At 37.1% G+C, this 20,888-nt stretch overlaps 1 protein-coding gene and 1 pseudogene across 5 annotated transcripts; one reads left to right on the top strand and one right to left on the bottom strand.

Moving 5' to 3' along the window:
- Window positions 1-6,737: 6,737 nt before the first annotated feature.
- On the top strand, window positions 6,738-11,426 carry LOC146480898 (tetratricopeptide repeat protein 28-like; annotated as a pseudogene). The gene is made up of 3 exons (XR_014864587.1): window positions 6,738-6,756; window positions 7,040-9,524; window positions 9,911-11,426. The product of XR_014864587.1 is annotated as a tetratricopeptide repeat protein 28-like (transcript).
- A 417-nt stretch (window positions 11,427-11,843) lies between these two features.
- Window positions 11,844-20,487, bottom strand: LOC146480897 (TATA box-binding protein-associated factor RNA polymerase I subunit A-like). Of its 4 annotated transcripts, none has more exons than XM_085109259.1 (6): window positions 20,333-20,487; window positions 17,236-17,387; window positions 16,240-16,775; window positions 14,267-14,400; window positions 13,310-13,597; window positions 11,844-12,368 (listed from the first exon to the last, which is right to left on the bottom strand). In XM_085109259.1, exons 1-6 carry the CDS (start codon window positions 20,448-20,450, stop codon window positions 12,157-12,159), a joined length of 1,440 nt encoding a protein of 479 aa, XP_084965385.1. In that variant the 5' UTR covers window positions 20,451-20,487; the 3' UTR covers window positions 11,844-12,156. The 4 variants fall into 4 exon arrangements, with proteins under 4 accessions (XP_084965385.1, XP_084965386.1, XP_084965388.1 ...); XM_085109261.1 differs by lacking the exon at window positions 20,333-20,487 and adding an exon at window positions 18,548-18,884 and having other exon boundaries at window positions 11,847-12,368; XM_085109260.1 differs by lacking the exon at window positions 17,236-17,387 and having other exon boundaries at window positions 11,846-12,368; window positions 20,333-20,425.
- Window positions 20,488-20,888: the final 401 nt, after the last annotated feature.

The following is a 20,888-nucleotide window of genomic DNA, read 5'->3' as shown; positions in this document are numbered from 1 at the left end:
AAAAGTAGGGGAAAAGTAGGTTAATTAACAAGTGGCTTTCTCTTTATCAGAATTGGTTTGTCAAACCGTTCAGTTTCTACGTGATTATAGAATGCATTAGTAAACAAATAAATTCTCGGAACATTTTCTCTCGGACAGGAAACTTCGGACGAAAAAAATTCGGATGAAGTTTCCGGTTTTGTTCCGCACAATTTCATACTTCTTCATTTAAACAGACACTTATAGTTATAACTAACTCTCACTTGATTTCGAGCGACCGAAACGAACAAAGAAACAATGACCCAAAACACAAACTTTGCAAACTTTGCGACGGTTTTGGAAGATGGAAGTTCCTCTTTTTTTTACCTTTATTTGTCTTTTGTTGAGTCAATTGTGTTTTTTTAATAAGCAAAATAATACTACAGAAATTTAAATCTAGTGAATTGTTCGTTGCTAAATAACTTGCTAACATGGAGTAGGCTTATAACCGGTTATCTAATTCAATGAGCTATTGAAGATGGAAATTTCCTGACGAACGCTGCTGAATAAAACAATGTTGGCCCATAGGCTGGGGAAGTTGGGTGGGTTCGTCCCCCCCCCCCCCCCCCCCACCCTCAAACGGCCTGAAAAGGTCAGGTCTTCGTCTTAGATTATCAGGCAGCGAGGATCGGTCAAAAACAACTTTTCTGTTATTTAGGGAAACTACCTTTCAAGTTCAGTTCTCTTACACAAATGTGTGCTTTCTGTTTCTGTAAAAATAACCAAATTTTATGAATCGAAATCTTTCGCAAATTCTTATTTGATTAGTTATTACATGATATCTGAACAAACCAACTCAATCAAAGCCAGCCAACGCCCTTGGTTGCCAACCGTGGATCTCGTGATTCAAGGTGCAATATTTTTTCGACGCATGACGTCGTGATTATACCCGAAACTGATGCCTAGTTTATTTTGCACTTTCGACGCAAAACAGCAGCGAATTTTTATAATTCTTATGTTGACGGAGAATTTCCGAGTTTTGAATTATCAGTTTTCAACGCGAGTCGCGCTCGAAGCAAATCAATTACTCATTCATCTTCAACAACAGCCATGGAAAACCATCAAGAGTCTGAGGTGGGTAAAACCTTAAAACCTAGTTTTGTATGGTGGCTGTATGGCTTAAATAAAACTTTAACTTTTTAAAGAAAAACGATGATTCTAACAAGGCGGTGACTTACACAAATTCGACCGTTTGGTTTACTACTAGGCGCGTTGTTTCCTTCTCAGTACAATTTCTATGTTTCTCTTTTGTATGGCCGGTAACCGACAAAATGGGGATGAAAAAAGCTGAAGGTACATCATCCTCTTTATATATTCTTGTCTTAATAATTGAGAAAATTTAAACAATCAGGACGCTTAAACGTTGTAAAAAGAAATTGGCAGCTCTGATCAAATGTTACAGATTTTCAAATATGGACGATCACAGTCGCCTGACTAAACAGTTCGCGCGTTCTATATTAGCAAGCCTCCAATGATGCGAAAGAAACAAACCTATATAAAACGTATAAAGATTATTTACAAAGGTAATAAAAGTATTTTGCGATACATGAAGACCAACTGGTTCCGTTGTCTTGTATTGTAACGCAGTGAAAACCATGCAGTATTTAAGCACTGCGCTCTACAATGCAAAAGGTTTCAGGTCAGTTTATTTCATAGTGCTGTATCTTTACATCTTTAGATAAGGTCTATAACACCTTACGTCTGTGAGAAATACCAAATAGGCCCCTTCCACTAAAAAGTCACATGATCCATGACCCCCAAACCGATACACTGAAAAAGTGATGATACTAGAAACAGAAAGAACATATCAAAATTATTGCGAATAGAGCCCAAATTTCAACGCAAAATCATCAAAAGGAGAGATTTTAATCGCAGTTTGGCTTTGCCCTCTAACACTATATATGACCAAAAGTCCTGCTTAATGTTATTTTGCTTATTATGTGTCTGTCGATTATGCTCAATTGATTTGTGAACAATACCAAAGACATTTCACACATTCATTCAATGTATGTTTGCAAAAGCTGGGTTTGAAAAGATTTTTTTCAAACATTTTTGAAGACTCCATTCCAGTCACATGACCAGATAGGAATGCCTCTTATTAACCGAGTTCGAGGTCCGTACTGTAAGTTACGGACCGACTTTCTTCTCGTTGATTTACGACCCACGCGCGAAACACGCGGGCCACAAATCAACGAGAAAAAACGAGGATCCTTAACTTGTAGTACGGACCGAGGAAACGAAGTTAGTAAGATATTTATTATATCTCTGAGGTTAATCGGGCGCGCGGGAAAGGAAACTTTCAAATTTAGCGGGCCATGCAGTGAAATACGGCCAGAAAAATTGACCAATCACGCCGCGCGTACCAAGGTATGAAAAAGAGATTGAAATATTTCAACATCAATGCAAATTTCCGAAGGGAAAATCCTATTATTACATTGAGAACACTGTTTAGTGAACATTTTTAGATGCAAAATCGTCACTACTTTCGTTAAAAAAAGAACGCGATCGAGTGATCTCTTGAAAACTGAAATTATACCCGAAATCGAATGAAATAGTGACCTCTTCTTTCCTGAATTAGTAACTGATCAAAGTCGTATAATCAGGGAGGAAACATGGACTTTTTTGTCCTTTGAACTAAAAAAAGATGATCTTTAGCTGTTCAACTTACCACTCAGAGGTAAACCATAAAAGCAAACTACAGGGTTATCCAAAACGATTCGGAAAACCTTAGTCGCCTCATTAATTCGGTTTTAGGGGTGATGAAAAAATCTGGGGCAGGCGCTTGAGTCTTGTATTGTCAACACAGTGAAAGTCCAGAAGCATTTAAGCTTTACTTCACAATGCTTAAGGTTTAGGAACTATTTCAAAGTGTTTATCTATACATATTTAGATAAGAGCAAAATCACCTTTCCTCTGTAAGAAACTCAGTCCTGGAGCTAATGTGGAAATCTCACGAAATAGGCCCTTTGCACTAAGAGGTCACATGAACCATGACTCAAAAAAAGATATAATGAAAAAGTGATGATACTAGAAACAGAAAGAGCACATCAAAATTATTGTATAACCCAAATGTGAGCCCAAAATCACCAAAGGCAGACATTGTATGGTATTTTGAGTTTCGCCTCCAATATTGCGACCAAAACTCCAACCAAATGTTATCTGTCAATTATGCTCAATTGTTTTGTGAGCATTTCCAAGCACATTCAGTTGAAACATTCCTTTGTTGTTGTTGTTGTTGGGTTTTTTTTGCAAAAGTTGATTTTGAAAAGATGTTTTTCATACATATTAAGGTTACCGTATACCTTTAGAGGTGTCTTGCGTCCAAGCGATGTAGTGCGTCCGGTTTAAACTGTAGATACTTCAACCCCTATATCAAATCAAAGCTTGTAGAGCTAGCTATGAAACTATACCAAAAATTTTGAAATAAAATGAATTGTCGAATTTTTCACGACCTCTAAATGCGAGCGTCCGAATCACCTTTTGAAAGCTACAAGTCAAAGCGAATTATTGTTTTTCGCTAATTTCATTTGCTCCTCAGTTTCTGGACCCAAAGGGCTAAAAAATCGTGTTTGCGTTTTGCCATATTCAACTGCAGTGACAAGTCACAGAACATTTTCCAAATAGGATTTAAAAATGTGGAGTAATAATACAAAAATCGCTCTCGGAGAAAAATATTTCGAAAGAAAAAATTCGCAGACACGTTTTTGTTGTGTATATGTTAAACTAGCTATTGTCCAAATTGGAAGGCAAACGAACAAATTCCCTTTGAGTTTTAGCTCTTTAAAGTGTCCCCTTCAAGTGAAATAAATGATTCGAGTAAACAGCATTAAAAATTCAACAATTCAATTTATTTCAAAATTCTTGGTATAGTTTAATAGTTTAAATTAGTTTATTGTAATTCGTCACAAGGAAATAAATACATAAATTGACATATGACATTAGAAAAAGAAGAAGAATAACAATGCTGTGGCGTGACCGGAGAGACGAACAGGGCAGCGCCCCAATTGTAACGTATCCCCTTGGCTAAGAAAAAAAAAGGAAATTCATCATAGATTTAATTAGACTGCGTAATATATAAAATAACTGACAAATCATGGTGGACTATAAGTTTGTAGTAGTCCTCTAAAGTGATCGTTAAGATGGACTCTCAAACCACAAGAGATCCTGGCTAGACTTAGAAAACTTCAGTGAATATTTGTAACGGTGGATAGCCCGCTCTATAAGCTTTAATTTGATATAGGGGTTTAGGTATCTACAGTTTAACCCGGACGCGCTTCATCGCTTGGACGCTAGACGCTTCTAAAGGTATACATTTAAAACAATTCATTCCAGTCACGGGAACGGATAGAAACGGAGATATTTCAATACAATGCAAAGTTCCCAAGTGGAAATAGTGTTATTGAGTTATCCTACTGTTAGAACACCATCATCATCGTCATCGTCATCATCATCATCATTATTATTATTATTATTATTATTATTATTATTATTATTATTATTTTTATGACATTTGCTTTTTCTTTAAAAAATTTTTGCTTTAAAATAGTCTCCTTTTTAATCGAAATGAATTGTAAATGGGTTTTAATTGTTCTTTTTTCTACTTTTAACTTGTAAATAACAATTTGCTTGGTATATGTTAATGAAGAGATTATATTTATTAATTATTATTATTATTATTATTATTACTATTATTATTATTATTATTATTATTATTATTATTATTATTATTATTATTATTATTATTATTATTATTATTATTATAGAACATTGTCCCTTAGTCATTTTCAGATGCGAAACCATCACAACTTTCATTTTATGGAAAACGCGGCACGTCATTTCTTGAAAACTGAAATTATATCTAAAACCGAATGAACTAGTAATCTGGGTTCCAGTACTGAATTAAAAACTGATGATCAGCGGAAGAAAATTAGACTTTTATTCCGAGAAATGAGCAGAGGGGTATTTTAGCTGTTCAGATTACTACTTAGTGATAAAACATAAAACAAAACTACAGGGTTATCCAAAACGGTTATTTTCGGTGAATATTTGTAACGGAAACCTTTGTGGCCTCATAAATTCGGCTTTAAGCGTGATGAAAAAATGACGTCCAGTAATTTATTTCGGTGGCTATCTGTTCGGATGGTCTTTCAAATCTGCCGCCTCAAAAATTCGGATTTCGTTGTAAAGAAAATCACAGTTTTCTTCGGCAAAATGTTCCCTCAAAATTTCATAACACTGCAAGATTAATTCCTGTCGTTTTCAGAAGGGCGAATATGCCATTAAAAATACGAAAAAACCAACAACAGCTAGTAAATTTGGGGATTAAAAATTACGTTTCGTAAATCTTTTTGCAGCTTTGTACTCTATATAAGCTCACACAGATGTGTTTTTAAACGGGCCCAAAACGATCTTGGAACACAGGAGACAACATTTCAAGTATTTTACTTTGGGTTGCCTTGAAAAATGGAACTATATATCTTTGGTGAAATGTCCCCTCAGACATTCGTCGCATTCGAACATTTACGTTCCTTTCGTTATTCCAAGGAACAGAAAAGATCGTTTTGAGTGCGGATAAGATCAGCGAAAAGTTTAGGAAAGCAAACAGCAACTGGCCGTGGAACACTGTTCCCTAAAACTTTCCTCAACTTAATTAAGAAGTCTGCTACAGAATCCAAACAGATCAAAGTGTGTTAGTGTATAGAAATAACCTTTGAAAACGCCACGAAAACAACATTGGAAAGCAAAAAACGACATTTCAAATTATTTTTTTTAAATTTCGTTGCTGGATAGACCTGAAACTAGCTCATTAAATTCGTCTGGCTTGCATTAGTTGTAGGGAAAATCCGCATTGAATGCTGTGCTCACTTATTTGATTATGTTATGATTACACCGAGAACGGATAGTTTTTAAGAAACAAGGTAAAATCTTTTCTGTCATCAATAGTTTAATGTCATCTATAAGTTTGCCTTTCATTATACCCGATTAATCTCACGTAAAATTTATTATCAATCGTTTGCAACCATGGAAAAAGCTTTCGAGAATTATTCAGTTCACTAAAATGAAATCTGTAACACTTTCTATTTAATCATTACTAGTTTAAAATTAATTAAAAACTGAAATTTTACGACTGCAATTCGATGTTCCTTCCAAACATTTGGTTTGCGTCACGTTTTGTTTTTCTTTTTCTGCGTAGATTTCCAGCTCTGAAAGTTAAGGTAAAGCACGAAACAATTTAAACAACGGTCACGCGAAATAGTTGACGATGGATCAATTTTTACGCCTAACTTTCCTCTCTTTACTAAACGCTGTGTATGGATTATTTCTTAGTTTGCAAGATATTTGTTTGCTTCGCTTCGCCGCTGTACACAAGTGTTTATTCTGTAGATGCATCGCACAACTTAAGTTTCGGAATTTTCCCTTAAAGACTTGAATACACCATTTCATTTGACTTGAATTATTTCATAGGTTGTAGAAACTACTGTCGTGGATGAAATAGGAAATCTTCTACAAGCCATCAACATTAGTATAGTTATGGCAGTCTTCCTTCTCAAAACCGGTCGTATTCTAAAAGCCATTCGGTTATTCAAGGAGTCCCTGATTCTCCTCAGCAACAAAGCCCTGGAAAAAGAAAAAGAATTCCTCAAAGCAGGTTACATTGCCGTTCATCATGAAATGTTTAATGGTTACATCGTTGTCAATGATCACACAAGTGCAATAGAATGCGGTGAGAAGCTTCTGGTTTTACTTCATGATTGGGGTGCATCAAACACAGAAGGAGAAATAAGCTTTAAAATGGCGAACTTGCATCGGAGTCAAGGTAGATATGACAAGGCAAAAGAGCTCTACGTGAAGGCACTAAATGTCGCAATGGCAACTGGCCAAAGGGGATTAGAAGGAGCATGTTACGTGAACTTAGGAACTGTGTTAAAGTCTCTTCGTGAATACGTCAAAGCTGAGGCGTATCTACAGAAAGGCCTTAAAATCAGCAAAGAAATTGGCCACAAAGATAACGAAAGAGCAGCTTACGTAAACCTGGGAGCGATGTTTAAATGTCTCGGTGAATACGTCAAAGCTGAGGAATATCTACAAAAAGCCCTTAAAATCAGCAAAGAAATTGGCGACAAAGATAAAGAAGCAGCAGCTTACGGAACCCTGGGAGCGATGTTTCGATCTCTCGGTGAATATGTCAAAGCTGAGGAATATCTACAGAAAGCCCTTAAAATCAGCAAAGAAATTGGCGACAAAGATAAAGAAGCAGCAGCTTACGGAACCCTGGGAGAGATGTTTCAATCTCTCGGTGAATATGTCAAAGCTGAGAAATATGTACAGAAAGCCCTTAAAATCAGCAAAGAAATTGGCCACAAAGATAAAGAAGCAGCAGCTTACGGAACCCTGGGAGAGATGTTTCAATCTCTCGGTGAATATGTCAAAGCTGAGGAATATCTACAGAAAGCCCTTAAAATCAGCAAAGAAATTGGCCACAAAGATAAAGAAGCAGCAGCTTACGGAACCCTGGGAGAGATTTTTCAATTTCTCGGTGAATATGTCAAAGCTGAGGAATATCTACAGAAAGCCCTTAAAATCAGCAAAGAAATTGGCCACAAAGATAAAGAAGCAGCAGCTTACGGAACCCTGGGAGCGATGTTTCAATCTCTCGGTGAATATGTCAAAGCTGAGGAATATCTACAGAAAGCCCTTAAAATCAGCAAAGAAATTGGCCACAAAGATAAAGAAGCAGCAGCTTACGGAACCCTGGGAGCGATGTTTCGCTCTCTCGGTGAATACGTCAAAGCTGACGAATATCTACAGAAAGCCCTTAAAATCAGCAAAGAAATTGGCCACAAAGATAAAGAAGCAGTAGCCTACATAACCCTGGGAAGGTTGTTTCAGCACCATGGTCAATATTTAAAAGCTAAAGAATACCACGAAAAGGCAGTTAAGCTGAGTTACAAGATTGGAGACATTGAAAATCAGTTTGAAAGCCATATTTGGCTTGCAGTAGACTATATGCTGTTGGGCGGAGAAACTAATATACTTGAAGCTGAGGCAAACCTTTCTAAAAGCATTCAAAAGTGCGAGGAAATGCGAGTTTTGCTACGAGATAAAGACCAATTTAAGATCAGCTTTTTTGACAAACACGTTTCTCCTTACCAGGTTCTAAGTGCGTTGTTTTGTTCGACAGGGAAGCATACCGATGCGCTTAACATTGTGGAGCTTGAACGAGCTAGAGTCCTAGCAGACATAATGTCGTCTCGGTACTCTGTTGAGCAACAAATATCGATGGACTCCCATCCATGGGATTGTATTGGCAAGATCTGGAAGAGAGAAAGTAACTGTGTTTGTTTGTACATAGCCTATCGCGGTCCAAATCTATTTTTGTGGATTCTGAAGTCAAACGAAGCTATACTTTTCCGAGAAATAAACGTTAATGACTACTACAGCAACAAAGAAGCCAAGAGAATGGTTGATGAGGTTTTTGGTGACAAAACCCTGAGAAGAGTTCGTATTTTACCTGAAGAACAATGTGAAGATCGAACATTGTTTCCCTCTGGTATTAACCTTGTAACACAAGAATTGTCTCAGGAGGAAGGCCAAGCACCTTCTCGCCCGATAGAAGAAGATGAAGACCAGGATAGCGCACCGCGAACTCTTTCTCAGTGTTACAAAATGATCATCACTCCTGTGGCTGACTTACTTGACGAACCTGAAATCATCGTTGTTCCCGATCGCGTTCTGTACAACGTTCCATTTGCAGCGTTAGAAGATGAAAATGAGAAGCCCTTATCGGAGACTTTCAGGATCCGCATCGCTCCTTCTTTGACGACTCTGAAGCTCATTCAAGATAGTCCAGCAGATTATCACAGTCAGAGTGGTGCACTGATAGTGGGTGATCCACAGGTTGGTGATGTGATTCACGAGGGACGTCGTCGGTGGATATCTCCATTAGAATGTGCAAGAAAGGAAGCACAGATGATTGGACGACTACTGGGAATTCAGCCTTTGATAGGAGAGAACGCAACTAAACAGAAGGTGCTTGACAATATACACTCAGTGAGTCTGATACATTTTGCTGCACATGGTGATGCCGAAAGAGGAGAAATTGCTCTTGCCCCTTCATTCCCTTCAAATGGCTATCCAACAGAAAAGGATTACTTATTAACGATGGCTGAAATTTCACAAGTTCGACTAACAGCCAAACTGGTGGTCCTAAGTTGCTGTCACAGTGCTCGTGGAAAGATTAGATCTGAGGGAGTTGTTGGAATCGCTCGAGCATTCTTGGGGTCCGGTGCACGCTCAGTGTTGGCTGCCCTGTGGCCCATCGAGGATAAAGCAACAGAGCAGTTCATGAATCGTTTCTACAAACACCTTGTTGGTGGGGAAAGTGCCAGTGAATGTCTTCACCAAGCCATGAAGTGGATGAGAGCTAATGGCTTCCCAGACAAGAGACAGTGGGCGCCTTTTATGCTGATTGGAGACGACGTCACATTTGATTTTAGAAAGTAAAGGTTGGTAGAATTGTTTCATTTCTTGTACTGAGGATCGGATGTATCATTTAAAGTGGCTGACACCGGTTTCCAGCACTTTCTGACACTTAAACTTTGACCAATCACAACTATCACTCTGTAGTAGCTGATAAGACAATAATGGTATCCAGCAATGCCTTTTTATTGGTGAACAAATTATGATTGTTTTCTCCACTTTGTAGGTTACCACGGTAACAATATAAACTTTTAAAAACAGCGCTAAATTTAGATTTTATAAAAAAGAGCTCAGCGATGCTCAACTTGTTACTATTGAATTGCAATCAGCATCGGAAAAAGCAACTTTTTGCAAAGTTAAACAATTCTTAAAGGTTAAATCTTAATGACATTGTTTTTTTTTTTTGTTGCAGCTGTTTTACCAAGTACACTGACAAGCTGGAAAATCGACAAAATTCCTTTGAATCAGGAACATAATAAACTGAATAGCTAAACAAGTGAGAGGTAAAACTTCTCATAATAGAGGATATCATCACCAAAGAAAACTCAAATGAATTCCCTCAACTTGTACAGTTAGGAATAAATGGAGCAGTGAGGAGATTATGGATGTTGATATTGGGACTGAAGAAATACAAATTAACAACAAAAGATATAAAAATTATCTACAGTTTTTATAGAACAGTTTGCAATTGAGTGTTGTAAAACCAAAACCGGAGTAGTTACCCTGGCCATTCATGATGGCCACAAACAGTGTAATGAACCAATCAGAACTCAAAGTATAATTATACATGTAACTGGCGCCAAGCGCGGGAAAATGCATGCGAGCGAGGCACAATTGGTTTTGGTTTTGCTTCTTATTGGTTGAGAAATTAATGCGAATTTTGTGGTTACCAATCACAGGGTGTAGTTAAGCAAAACCAAAGTAAACACAAATAGGCCATTTCCGAGTTGTTTTGAACTTCGCTATAAATGCGAGTATAAGTGGAAAGCTCTTCACATGAAAATTACTTTTCTTTGCATAATTATGAAACTAATTTTTATATTCATATTTATAATAAAAACTATACGCGAAGTCCGCTTTTGAAAGAGGCTAGGTTCAAAGCAACTCAGAAATGGCCTGTAACTTGCAACACTCATCATCCGCTCTATCAAAATGTAAATAAAATACTAAATGAGATAAAAAATAGGTATAAATAGGTTAAATTTCTCATCATGCTTTTTTAAACAGGGTTTAAGGAAAGGTGTTTTGGGGTTTTTCACTCTGTATCAAATTCGAGTTATTTTTTAATTTGAAGCAATATAAACTTTATGTCAGTGTTGACATATGTATAAGTCAATACTATAGCAAATCGTTGATTAGCAGTGATCCTTTCTGCGGCTAAGACTTAACAGCACCTGAGAGTTCTAGATACGTGTAGTGTAATCATATTAAATTTTTTTTATAATCATTTTTAGTAATTTTGGTTAGAGTAATAGATTTTTATAGATCTAGACTTTCTATTAATGTGTTCTATTATTTAGTGTTTTCAGCTTGCTGTAAAGCTTAAGAAGTATTGTACAAAATTGTACATTTTGCTGCTCGGGTAGGGTACATTTATTTGTACTTGGAAATTCTTCGTCTCAACATGATTTTTATACCTGTCAGCCTGGGAGAAAGTAGCAAACTTGAGGATTGGAAAAGCTTGGAGGCTTTTATAATACCTCCAATGAACTGTGATTAGAAACCTAGTTTGCAATCCAAAGTTTTGTACATCTTTTGTTCTTTACGTGAAGGGGTGTGAAGATCACATATCTAGGACTTGCTACCTTCTCCTCCCTCACAGGGAATGTATATATAAACACCATTAAGGTGAAATTAGGTGATGATCACACTAAGGACTGTGTAAAGGGTTTGGACACATTTTGCTTTGAATTGATCCAGATTAAATTTCAATATAATTTCCTACAAGAAATGTAATTAGAAAGCAGAATATGACAACTTTGGATTAAAATGAAAAATTAATGGACAGAAAGGATGTTGAAAGCTTGTCTGACTGGGTGTATGCTGTTTAAATATATGGGGGAACTAGGAATCCCAAGTTCATTGTAAAATACCGTACAAGAACTCTCTTAAGCGCATTAAAGAGGAGCACTTAATAGAGACAGGGAAGCCCCCCCCCCCCATTTATTTGGAGATCATATTTTATTATACTACCCACCCCCCCTTCTCCCGTGATGTCTTGATGTTTAGACAAATTCTCCCAACATTTGTCATAAGGAATACAGTATAGTGGAACCTCGATTTTATGATATGGCAAGGAGACAGCAAAATCACATCATTAAATCAGAATATCGTTGTAAACGAACTCCCGATTTATAAATAACTTTTGCCGGAACACAGAACGTTGATCGTTAAATTGGGAATATCGTTAGATGGGCGATCGTAAAATCGGGGTTCCACTGTATGTGGAAAACAGTAAGGAGAATTTGCATTTTTATAGTGGGGCTTAAAAGGTGCCACATGTTGTAACCATGGAAACATAACAATCACTGCAAAAAGTAACACATTTTTTATTTAAATTTTTTTGTTAGGCGATTGAAAAAACTGACATTTCCAGAATTTTCTCTATTTAGTCGGAAATTGTTTTCATGACAGCTTCAAATTCATTTCAGTTGTAATTTAAATTTTTTTTCTTTTGGTGGAAGAGGAACCTGCTCCATGCTCTTTAGAGGCATGGCTGACTTTTCTCTTCAGAGGAGATGGTGACTCACTGCTAACCATCTGAGTGGCTTTTCTTTTTCTTGGTGATGCTGTGGCACTCTTAGCTGAACATGATTCAATGTCACTGTCCTGTGTCTCTTGACGCCTCACATCTTTAGTGAAAGGGTTTCCTAAAAAATATACAAAGGTTACGTGACAAAATTACTTAAGATTGCATGACTCATCCCCTCCACTGAGTGGAGACATGATGGTTGTATTTATTGTGGAAAACAGATAATATATGTGTCAAGATAAATATGGAATGATACATTAGTGTCAGACTCATCAGCCAGACTTACAGACTCATTTATAACCCCTCTCGGACAAATACTGAATGCATCCGAGACAAACGTGAAATGCATAGAACAGTTGAGCTAAACCGGAGCTTCAGAACTTTGCGAACAAACTTCTATTGCACTGAAAATCCATTTCCTTCACCATTTTCAAAATTTAAAAAAAGCCATTAATTTGTCTTTAGCCCGGCTTCCCCTGATAAGAAATGAAAATCAAACATGAGGAATAATCAATGTTTTGTGAAGTCACCATGTTTTCATATGTCGCAGGTGATTTTGTTGTTTCCTGAGCATACCACTACCAGATATTTTCAAGTTTTGTATAAAAGTTTTGGCGACCATCAGAGATGACTATGATAGAGATGTGGACTGAAAATTTGCCACTTTTATTCTTGAACCTTAAACTAATGCCCCATTCACACTTGCTTAGTTATGCCATGTTTAAGAAAATAAAATCAGCGATCAACAAATGAAAGGATTCAAGTAAGCTCTAGGTTTTGCCTTCATGCACTGTGTTAAATTTGAAGATGAAAAAATAAGTGACCAACTTCTGTGAAGAAAACAAAACTTGTTTAAAAAAATGACTTTTGAACATATTTAAGCTTTGGTAGGAACAGGAAACAAGTTTAGAGGCTAATTCTTACAGAGCTTAACATAACAAAGATGTTCCCAGACAGTCAAAATCTATGTTTTCATAATGTCTGGAATTATTGCCGACTGTGGACTATAATATTATAAGAAAACAGACAAGGAAGGCAAGAATTAAGCACTCACTGTACCTTTCCCAAGAAGCCATCTTGCAGCCTCAGCCTTATGTTGAGTCAGCTGCCACTCAAGCACAGACACATGACCTTTATCTGGTACCTGATCTTGACGGAAGTGAAATCCTGGCCACCAGTCAGCTCGCTCGTCCCAGAGCTCCTCCAAATTGTCCTCTTTACGTGTAGTAAAATACAGTTGAAGAGTATCAGCAAATGTCTCCCAGGTTTTAGCACAATTCTGACAAGCAGCATGATCAAGCTTGAGAAAAAGAACTGCAAGGGCATCAAGGTGTCCTTTTGATTGATCTGCAATAAAAGTGGGAATAAAATAAAATAGAAGCGTTAGCTGAAGGTAAAATGATTGTGCATAAAGCAAGAATGAAGATGAAGAGGATGCATAATTTAAGCGCACACAAATTACCCACTTTTTATATTTAAACATAGTGTTTATGGAACAAACCTCCTACTATTAATTTAAGGCTAAGTGCATAACCAACCTACTGGGCCTTTTTGGTTCTTTCTTGCTTCTTTGGCTCGGAGTTGCCCCATTTTTTCAATGTGGACTTAAACTACTTCTAAAAGGTGGCCCCAGAATTTTTCCCACCGTTTCCACTGTATTTCATCATCATGGGCACTTTTCCCTGTAACCCTACATTTTAATTCCAAAACAAAAGTGTATACCAGCACACACAAAAAATACCAGGGCTATATATTTTCTTTTGAGGAAGTCACAGTCAGATACAAAACATCCAGCAAATCTGGATTAAAAAAAAAAAACAGAATGCACTATAGGCTGGTTACACAAACATTGTTGTGTTTAGAATAATTTATTGTTGCTTTAATTATTTCTGAAAAAATAATATGTAGTTAGCCCCAACTTTCCATTTTTGGATTCCAACAGCCCCTGCTAAGATCTGATTTTGCTGCCTAGCCATAAACCACACAAAATGTTATGAGGCACTGTCCTCAACTCACCAGTCTGACGCATTCTCAGCTTGGTGTATTCCTCACTCAGTTCACTAGTTGGATCAACACACAGCAACTCCTCAAGTACATGACACAGTTCCTGCTTATCAGTGCCTTCATTCTTGAGAAAATAATACAAATATCTAAAAAAAAAAATCAATCCACTTAGTACAGGATAGTTAGGTTTTACTATAGTCTTTTTTAGATTAGTTTATTAATATCTTTATCATTGTATAATTACACGGAATGCCTGCAGGGCATGACGTGTCTAGGTTTCGGTCGGGTATCTTTTTTTTCATCGGTGTCGCAAATGTGCACATTAATTTATGCATTAAACTCTGTCCTCCCCTAGTAAGGATATATTGTTCTGATTGTCTTCAACAGAAGCGGCCCAATCAAAATCTATTTTTCAGGCACATATCACGAGAGAGGGGACCCACTCATCACTTCTGTGTGACGTCAAATCATCATTTGATTTATTCATTAAAACTAGATTAAATTCTTCCCTCTCCCAGAAGGGATCTATTGTTTTGATTGTCTTGAACAAAAGCGGCCCAATCAAACTCCATTATCTGCGCGTATATCACGAGGGAGGGGACCCACTCATCTCTACTTGTGTGACGTCAAAGCAAATCATCATTTGGAAAAGTTGTTTTCGTTCAATGGCGGCCACATGTCTGAATTTAAGACTCCGGATCTGCCGTATTTAGAGAGAAAACCAACCTTTTTCAAGCAGTAAATCGAAATAATAACTTCTAGGTAGTACTCGACAGTTGAAACGGCGGAAATTGGGAGAGTTCACAGCAAAGAAAATCCGCTTTAAAAAACAGATTGAATGATCAACGCGAAGGATTAGAGCTAGAGGAGGCCAGACCAGTTCAGCGGGGTCATGACGTTATTGCATAGTTATTTCTGGTATGATTCCTAGTAACAGAACGATAAGTATCACGCAATATATCTGAATAAAACCATTCAGACAATTATTTCAATGGCCAAGGGAGGATATTTTTTAAATATCTGCGAAACATACAATGGGGAATAATTGGGGCTACATGAAGCATTCCGTGTAATGCCATTAGAGGGGCATCTTGTTATTATATTTTTAAGAAAGTGAAATATAGGATATGCAGTTTTATCTTATAAGAAATAAAGACCATTATTATTATTATTATTATTATTATTATTATTACTATTATTATTATTATTATTATTATTATTATTATTATTATTATTCCACTATTTTTTTTAAATTTTATTCCACTACTGGGGAGGCCACTTTAATCCTACCAAAAGACTCGATTTTCTTTCTTTCCTGAACCTGGGGTGGGGGGACCCCTTTTCCTGCAATGCCAATTTACATTTTCCATGCCATTGAGGCTGCAGCAATGACACCTTGAGGGTATATAGTATATCCCAAACTGTTTCCTATGAATCTGCATTTAGTGGACTGATGACCTCATATCGTGAGTATCACAGAATTATCTTGTTGTTCTATTTTAAAAACAGCTGTCATCTTGTATTTCTCAATATCTCCAAAACCACAGAAAACCTTCCAAATTGGTTCAAAGTTCATCCAAGCCAATAAGAAAGAATCAACATGGTGTAAAAATGTGAAAGTTACAAGAATAAAGTGTAGAATTAAAATTTTTCTTGAAAAAGATAAAAGAATCCAAATTTTGGGAATAAATGGGCTGTCAAAGTCTTGCCATAGGAACATCATATATCAAAATTTGATATTTAATACTAATTAAAATCAAATCATTGACAGATAAATGTTAGATTCTGGTATCTTGAATCCATACCCTTTTCAGACTTTCATACCAACATGGTTAAAATCTGTTCCCTATTTTCGACCAAAACAGCTAAAAAAAGATTAGTGTACCATTTGTCTTTACACATACATGTACCTATACAGCTGATTAGAGGTAGTACCTCTCCCAGATATGTTAACCAATTCATTTGCAACAAATTTGTTGTGTTACCTGTGTGTGTTTGGATTCTCTGGATTTTTCTCCTTGTATCGCTCCAAGATTTTCCTTGCCTCGTCAGATTTGTTATAATATTTCAACATATCAACTTGCTTTGTAATAAAAATGTCCCACACTCCATCATGTTCCACTAAATCACCAAACAAAACTAAAGCTCGCTTTGCCTGAAAGTCCATTTGTTGCTTAAGGTTAATCATGATTCCACCTTCAGCCTCATGACTCCAACCTCCAGGATCCTCAACGTCTAAATCTTTCTTCTCCAACTGTAGCTTGCATTTCTTCCACGACAGATAACCAAAGAGTCCTGAGTAAGCTCTTAAAAGCACACTTGATTGAAATGCTTTATCAGACAGTTTTGTTGTGAGTAACTCCTGTGCTTCTGTTGTGTCTGAGTTGTGCTGCACTAGGTACATGGCAAAATCCAACAAGAGTTCCTTTTGATAAGGGACACAAATCACAAACATATTCTTGATAAACTGGTTCATGTGGGCATAGCTTCCTGGTTGGTTACACATGACCTCACAACCTGTCTACAGAAAAAACAACCGTTCCACAAGTCAGATTCTTTGCAGTTGATGGATAAGCATCAAGGCTGCTGCCTCACTGGAGCTTGGGTAGCCTGGGACACCCAAGAAATTGTTCTGGGCCTGTATTTTATACTGTAGCCTGTCGCATTTCACAGGTTTGGATCCATTACCTTTTCAGTTGTTTGCATAGTGGGCTCCTTCATATTTTCAATAAGCAGCAGCCTTGATGATGTATTGTTTACATTTGTAGTTACAGGTGTACGTACGTAAAAATGATCACGCACAGTTTCAAACATGTTACAGAATGATGCCAAAATGACAGACCAGTGTCAACATTTCAGAGGCATTCATCATATTACAGATGTAGTCAGAGTTACATGGACCCTTTTCTCAAACAATAGAATTTTAATAGAATTATTTCATTAATGATAATTTAGTACACATAATGAATATTTTTCATTACCCTCCAAAACATTTCAGGTGTTCTTCGACATACTCCACACAATCCAACCAGACATTGCAGGGTATCATCAAACCTGTGGCTGAGCAAACTGTCCAAAAGCAACCTTGTGAGATACAACGTATGCTGCTGTTTATATGCAGTGGTTCCTAATCCTGACAGAATTCAAAATAGATAAAAGTTTTACGCTATAGGATTTTGCTTTCATGTACTGTAAAAACCCATGAATAAGAACCTGTATTTTTTTCCAAGTTAGCCTCAACAGGTTCTTATACATTTAAATGGCACTTAACATAAAAGAGGGTATTAAAACAGATACATAAACAGGTTCTTATTTTCTTGATAAAAAAAAATAATACATATACTCTCCAGTACAGTGTGAAAACAATTATTAAAAACATATGGCACTTTGAACAGTCCAGCCTCAACTGACACAGTATTGCTATACAACAGTATTTACTTGTTTCACCTACACTGTAAATAAGTCAAGTATTCTTGGTTTACTATAACTAATTAGAGGATATGAAATGCTGGCCTTTCCCTATACCTGAGAGCTCATTTTATCAATTTTTACTTATAAACTCTAAGTCTTAAAAATAAATATTATAGAATAAGAAACAGGTTCTTATTTAAAGAGGGTCTATTATAGTGTGGCAGTTTAACGGTTTAAGCCAATTTTGAGTGCTGGTTTTCATTCACATTTATCTGGCAGTCTATGGTTAAGAAATTATCGTGCGGTTGCGGGAAATCATAAATTTAGCTCGCGGTTTTCGGTTTTTGTGGCGGTTATTCAAACAGAGTTAAGAGGCTCAGAAGACTGAGCGGTAAAGGTAATGTAAATTTCACAAGCTTGTTTTGTCCGTAAATCCATGTTTGAACAACCACATAAGAACAGACAACACACCCAGCCCTTAAAACTTGTACGTTTACAATTCGTTATAAACATCTCGCACCAATTAGACGCCAAAACCTTTTTGTTCGCTGGTTACTGAATGGAGTTATAGAAACATTTTGTTCTGTTCTTAAGATCTTGTGGTCTTTGTGAGGAGAAATACGATTATTGAGCTAACATATCGTAAAGAATTTGCTATGTGCTGTTAAAAGATCGGTTAAGAGGATAACCGTCTTACCTGTAGGGTGGTGTCGGTTTTTAGAAGAAAACAAAAGCGGTTTGCGGTTTCGAAGGAACAAAATATGGCAGTTTACGGAATGTACGACCCCCTAAAATAGACCCTCTTTAAAAGGAGTCTAAATTCAAAATTTTAGCCTAACACTACTAAGCTTACAGGTTCTTAAAATTCAGGTTATTACTCACAAGTTTTTGCTGTAGGGGGAGCAGGGTTGGCGCAGTGGTAGAGCACTCGCCTTCCACCAATGTGGCCCGGGTTCAATTCCCAGACTCAGCGTCATAAGTGGGCTGAGTTTGTTGGGTCTTGTTGGTTCTCTACTCTGCTCCGAGAGGTTTTTCTCCGGGTACTCCAGTTTTCCCCTCTCCTCAAAAAACTAACATTTGATTTGATTTGATTTGTGTTGAGTTGAGTTGAGTTGAATTGCTTTGATTTAAAAACGGGGATACCCTCGATTGAGGGGTAACCTCTGGTATCTCCTGTTCATGGTATGGATGTTTACATTGATCAGATTGAATAAAGTATTATTATTATTATTATTGTTACTATTATTATTATTATTATTATTATTATTATTATTATTGTAACGCTTTAAATTTATGTGCAGGATACCTGAGTAATTGGAAAATTCTGAAACTTCAAAAATGCTAAATTCGAAAAGTTCCAGTTTCTGCTTATGAATTTAGCGTCAACAGAAAAGCCTGAGGTGGTTCATTTAGTTTAAAACCACGGCAAAATAAGCGACTTTTTAGCAATACAGAGAAGCACAACTCATTTGAAATGCTAGACTTGAATTACATGTAGCTTCCACTGGAATAAAGGTACCAGTATGCCCAGAATCTAATAAATCAACTTATTATTTAAGCTATACTGTGGGGCATTTGAACAGCTTGTTTATACATGTATCAATGTTATACTAACTATCTTACACAAAGAATGAGCATGAATAGAGTTTGAGTCAAAATGTATACACATAACTAATGTAGGGAGCTGTAAGGAAATCTTGCCGCTCATTTGTCCAGCACCACTGGGCATTTGCTGTTTTTTTCTATTTTCAAAACAATCCTTATCCTATGGGGGGAGGGAAAAGGGGAACTGAGGGCCTCTTCATATGATCCCGGTTGACTGGGCTAGCCCGCTTACTGAAATCTCGCCTTATTCCTATTTCTTTTGTAAAAAATTCGATGTGTTCATGTGAGAAGGCGGGCCAGCCCGGTTACCGAGATCTCGGTTTCAGCGACCGAGATCTCGGGAGTCCGGGACGAAAATTTTCTCATATGAACACGGTATCCCGGTTACCGGGATGAAGTCTATAACCAAACATTCGCATCTTAGAATGGATATATTTGATTATTACGACTTATTTCTGAGATGTTCTAGTTCAAAATAATTCCTTTTCGTGGTAGAGATAAAGATATAATACTTTTGAGGTTTGTAGAACCGATAAAAATGAAAAATTCTTGCCGGGCTTGTTCGGTAAATGTCACGCTCGATTGACCGCGTCACCACTTTCCATCTCGGTAACCGGGATGAAATTTCCCATATGAACGGACTGCAAAATTCATCCCGCTTACCGAGCCATCCCGGTAAGCGGGATCATATGAAGAGGCCCTGAATAAAATGAAATCTCGCTCCTTCGTGTAAACACGGTATGAAATCACAATGGTGCAAGTTTTTCACATATAAACATTACATGTAAGCTTACATAAACCTTGTACAATTTCTACAATCCAACATTTTTTACCATGGAAATTATATTGATTTAGGAATTAAGAAAAACTAAACAGGTAAACTGCAGCGCGTAACACAACGGGTAAAATGCACGTCAACGGCTTAAGTGCACCGCAAACTAAAGATAAAACTGTGTCAATGTCCTTTAGAATCAGTTGAGTTTACAGATCATGTTAAGGTGTCCGGCGTTTTGAGATCGCACTTTCGTCAGTTAATTTCGGCTGAAAACTTTTAACCCTCACCTGGTGTAGAGGAAAAAGAGCAATGTTCACGCCATATTTGCTGAAAGATGCATGACTCATAATAGAAGGATGTTTTAGTTTGTTTGTTTGCCAAACACACGCTCCGTATAGCCGCCATATTGTAACAATTGGCGACTTCATGTAGTTATACATTAAAAGTACCTCGTGCCCAGCCTGCCTCATTTTACCCAGGGGCACAAAGACGAGGAAAAAAGGTTCTCTGAGGATGGGTATTTTACTACGAGTTCAAATTCGAGGAAACTCTAAAAACAAAACAAAAAACAACAAAAAGAAATTAATAAAAAACATTCATTAAAGTGTACATACCTTATGATGTCTCTTCGTTGCTTTCTGACCATTTCATGCGCTTACATAGCCTGCGAAAACAGACGTTTCTCCACGCTAATCGCGGGGAGGAAATGCGAAACGTCCCCAAGCGGCGATGAGCGAGGAGAAACGATCTGTTTTTGAAAGGCCGGCCGAGTATAAAAATCACCTCTTAGTACCCCTGGGGGGGGGGGGGGTGCGCCCTATGTAAGCTATATAGAGGTGTGTG

The sequence above is a fragment of the Pavona decussata genome, unplaced genomic scaffold, assembly GCF_977016875.1.
Source record: "Pavona decussata unplaced genomic scaffold, jaPavDecu1.1 SCAFFOLD_52, whole genome shotgun sequence".
In the NCBI taxonomy this organism is placed as follows: domain Eukaryota; kingdom Metazoa; phylum Cnidaria; class Anthozoa; order Scleractinia; family Agariciidae; genus Pavona; species Pavona decussata.
This window is presented reverse-complemented; position numbering and strand designations above follow the sequence as displayed.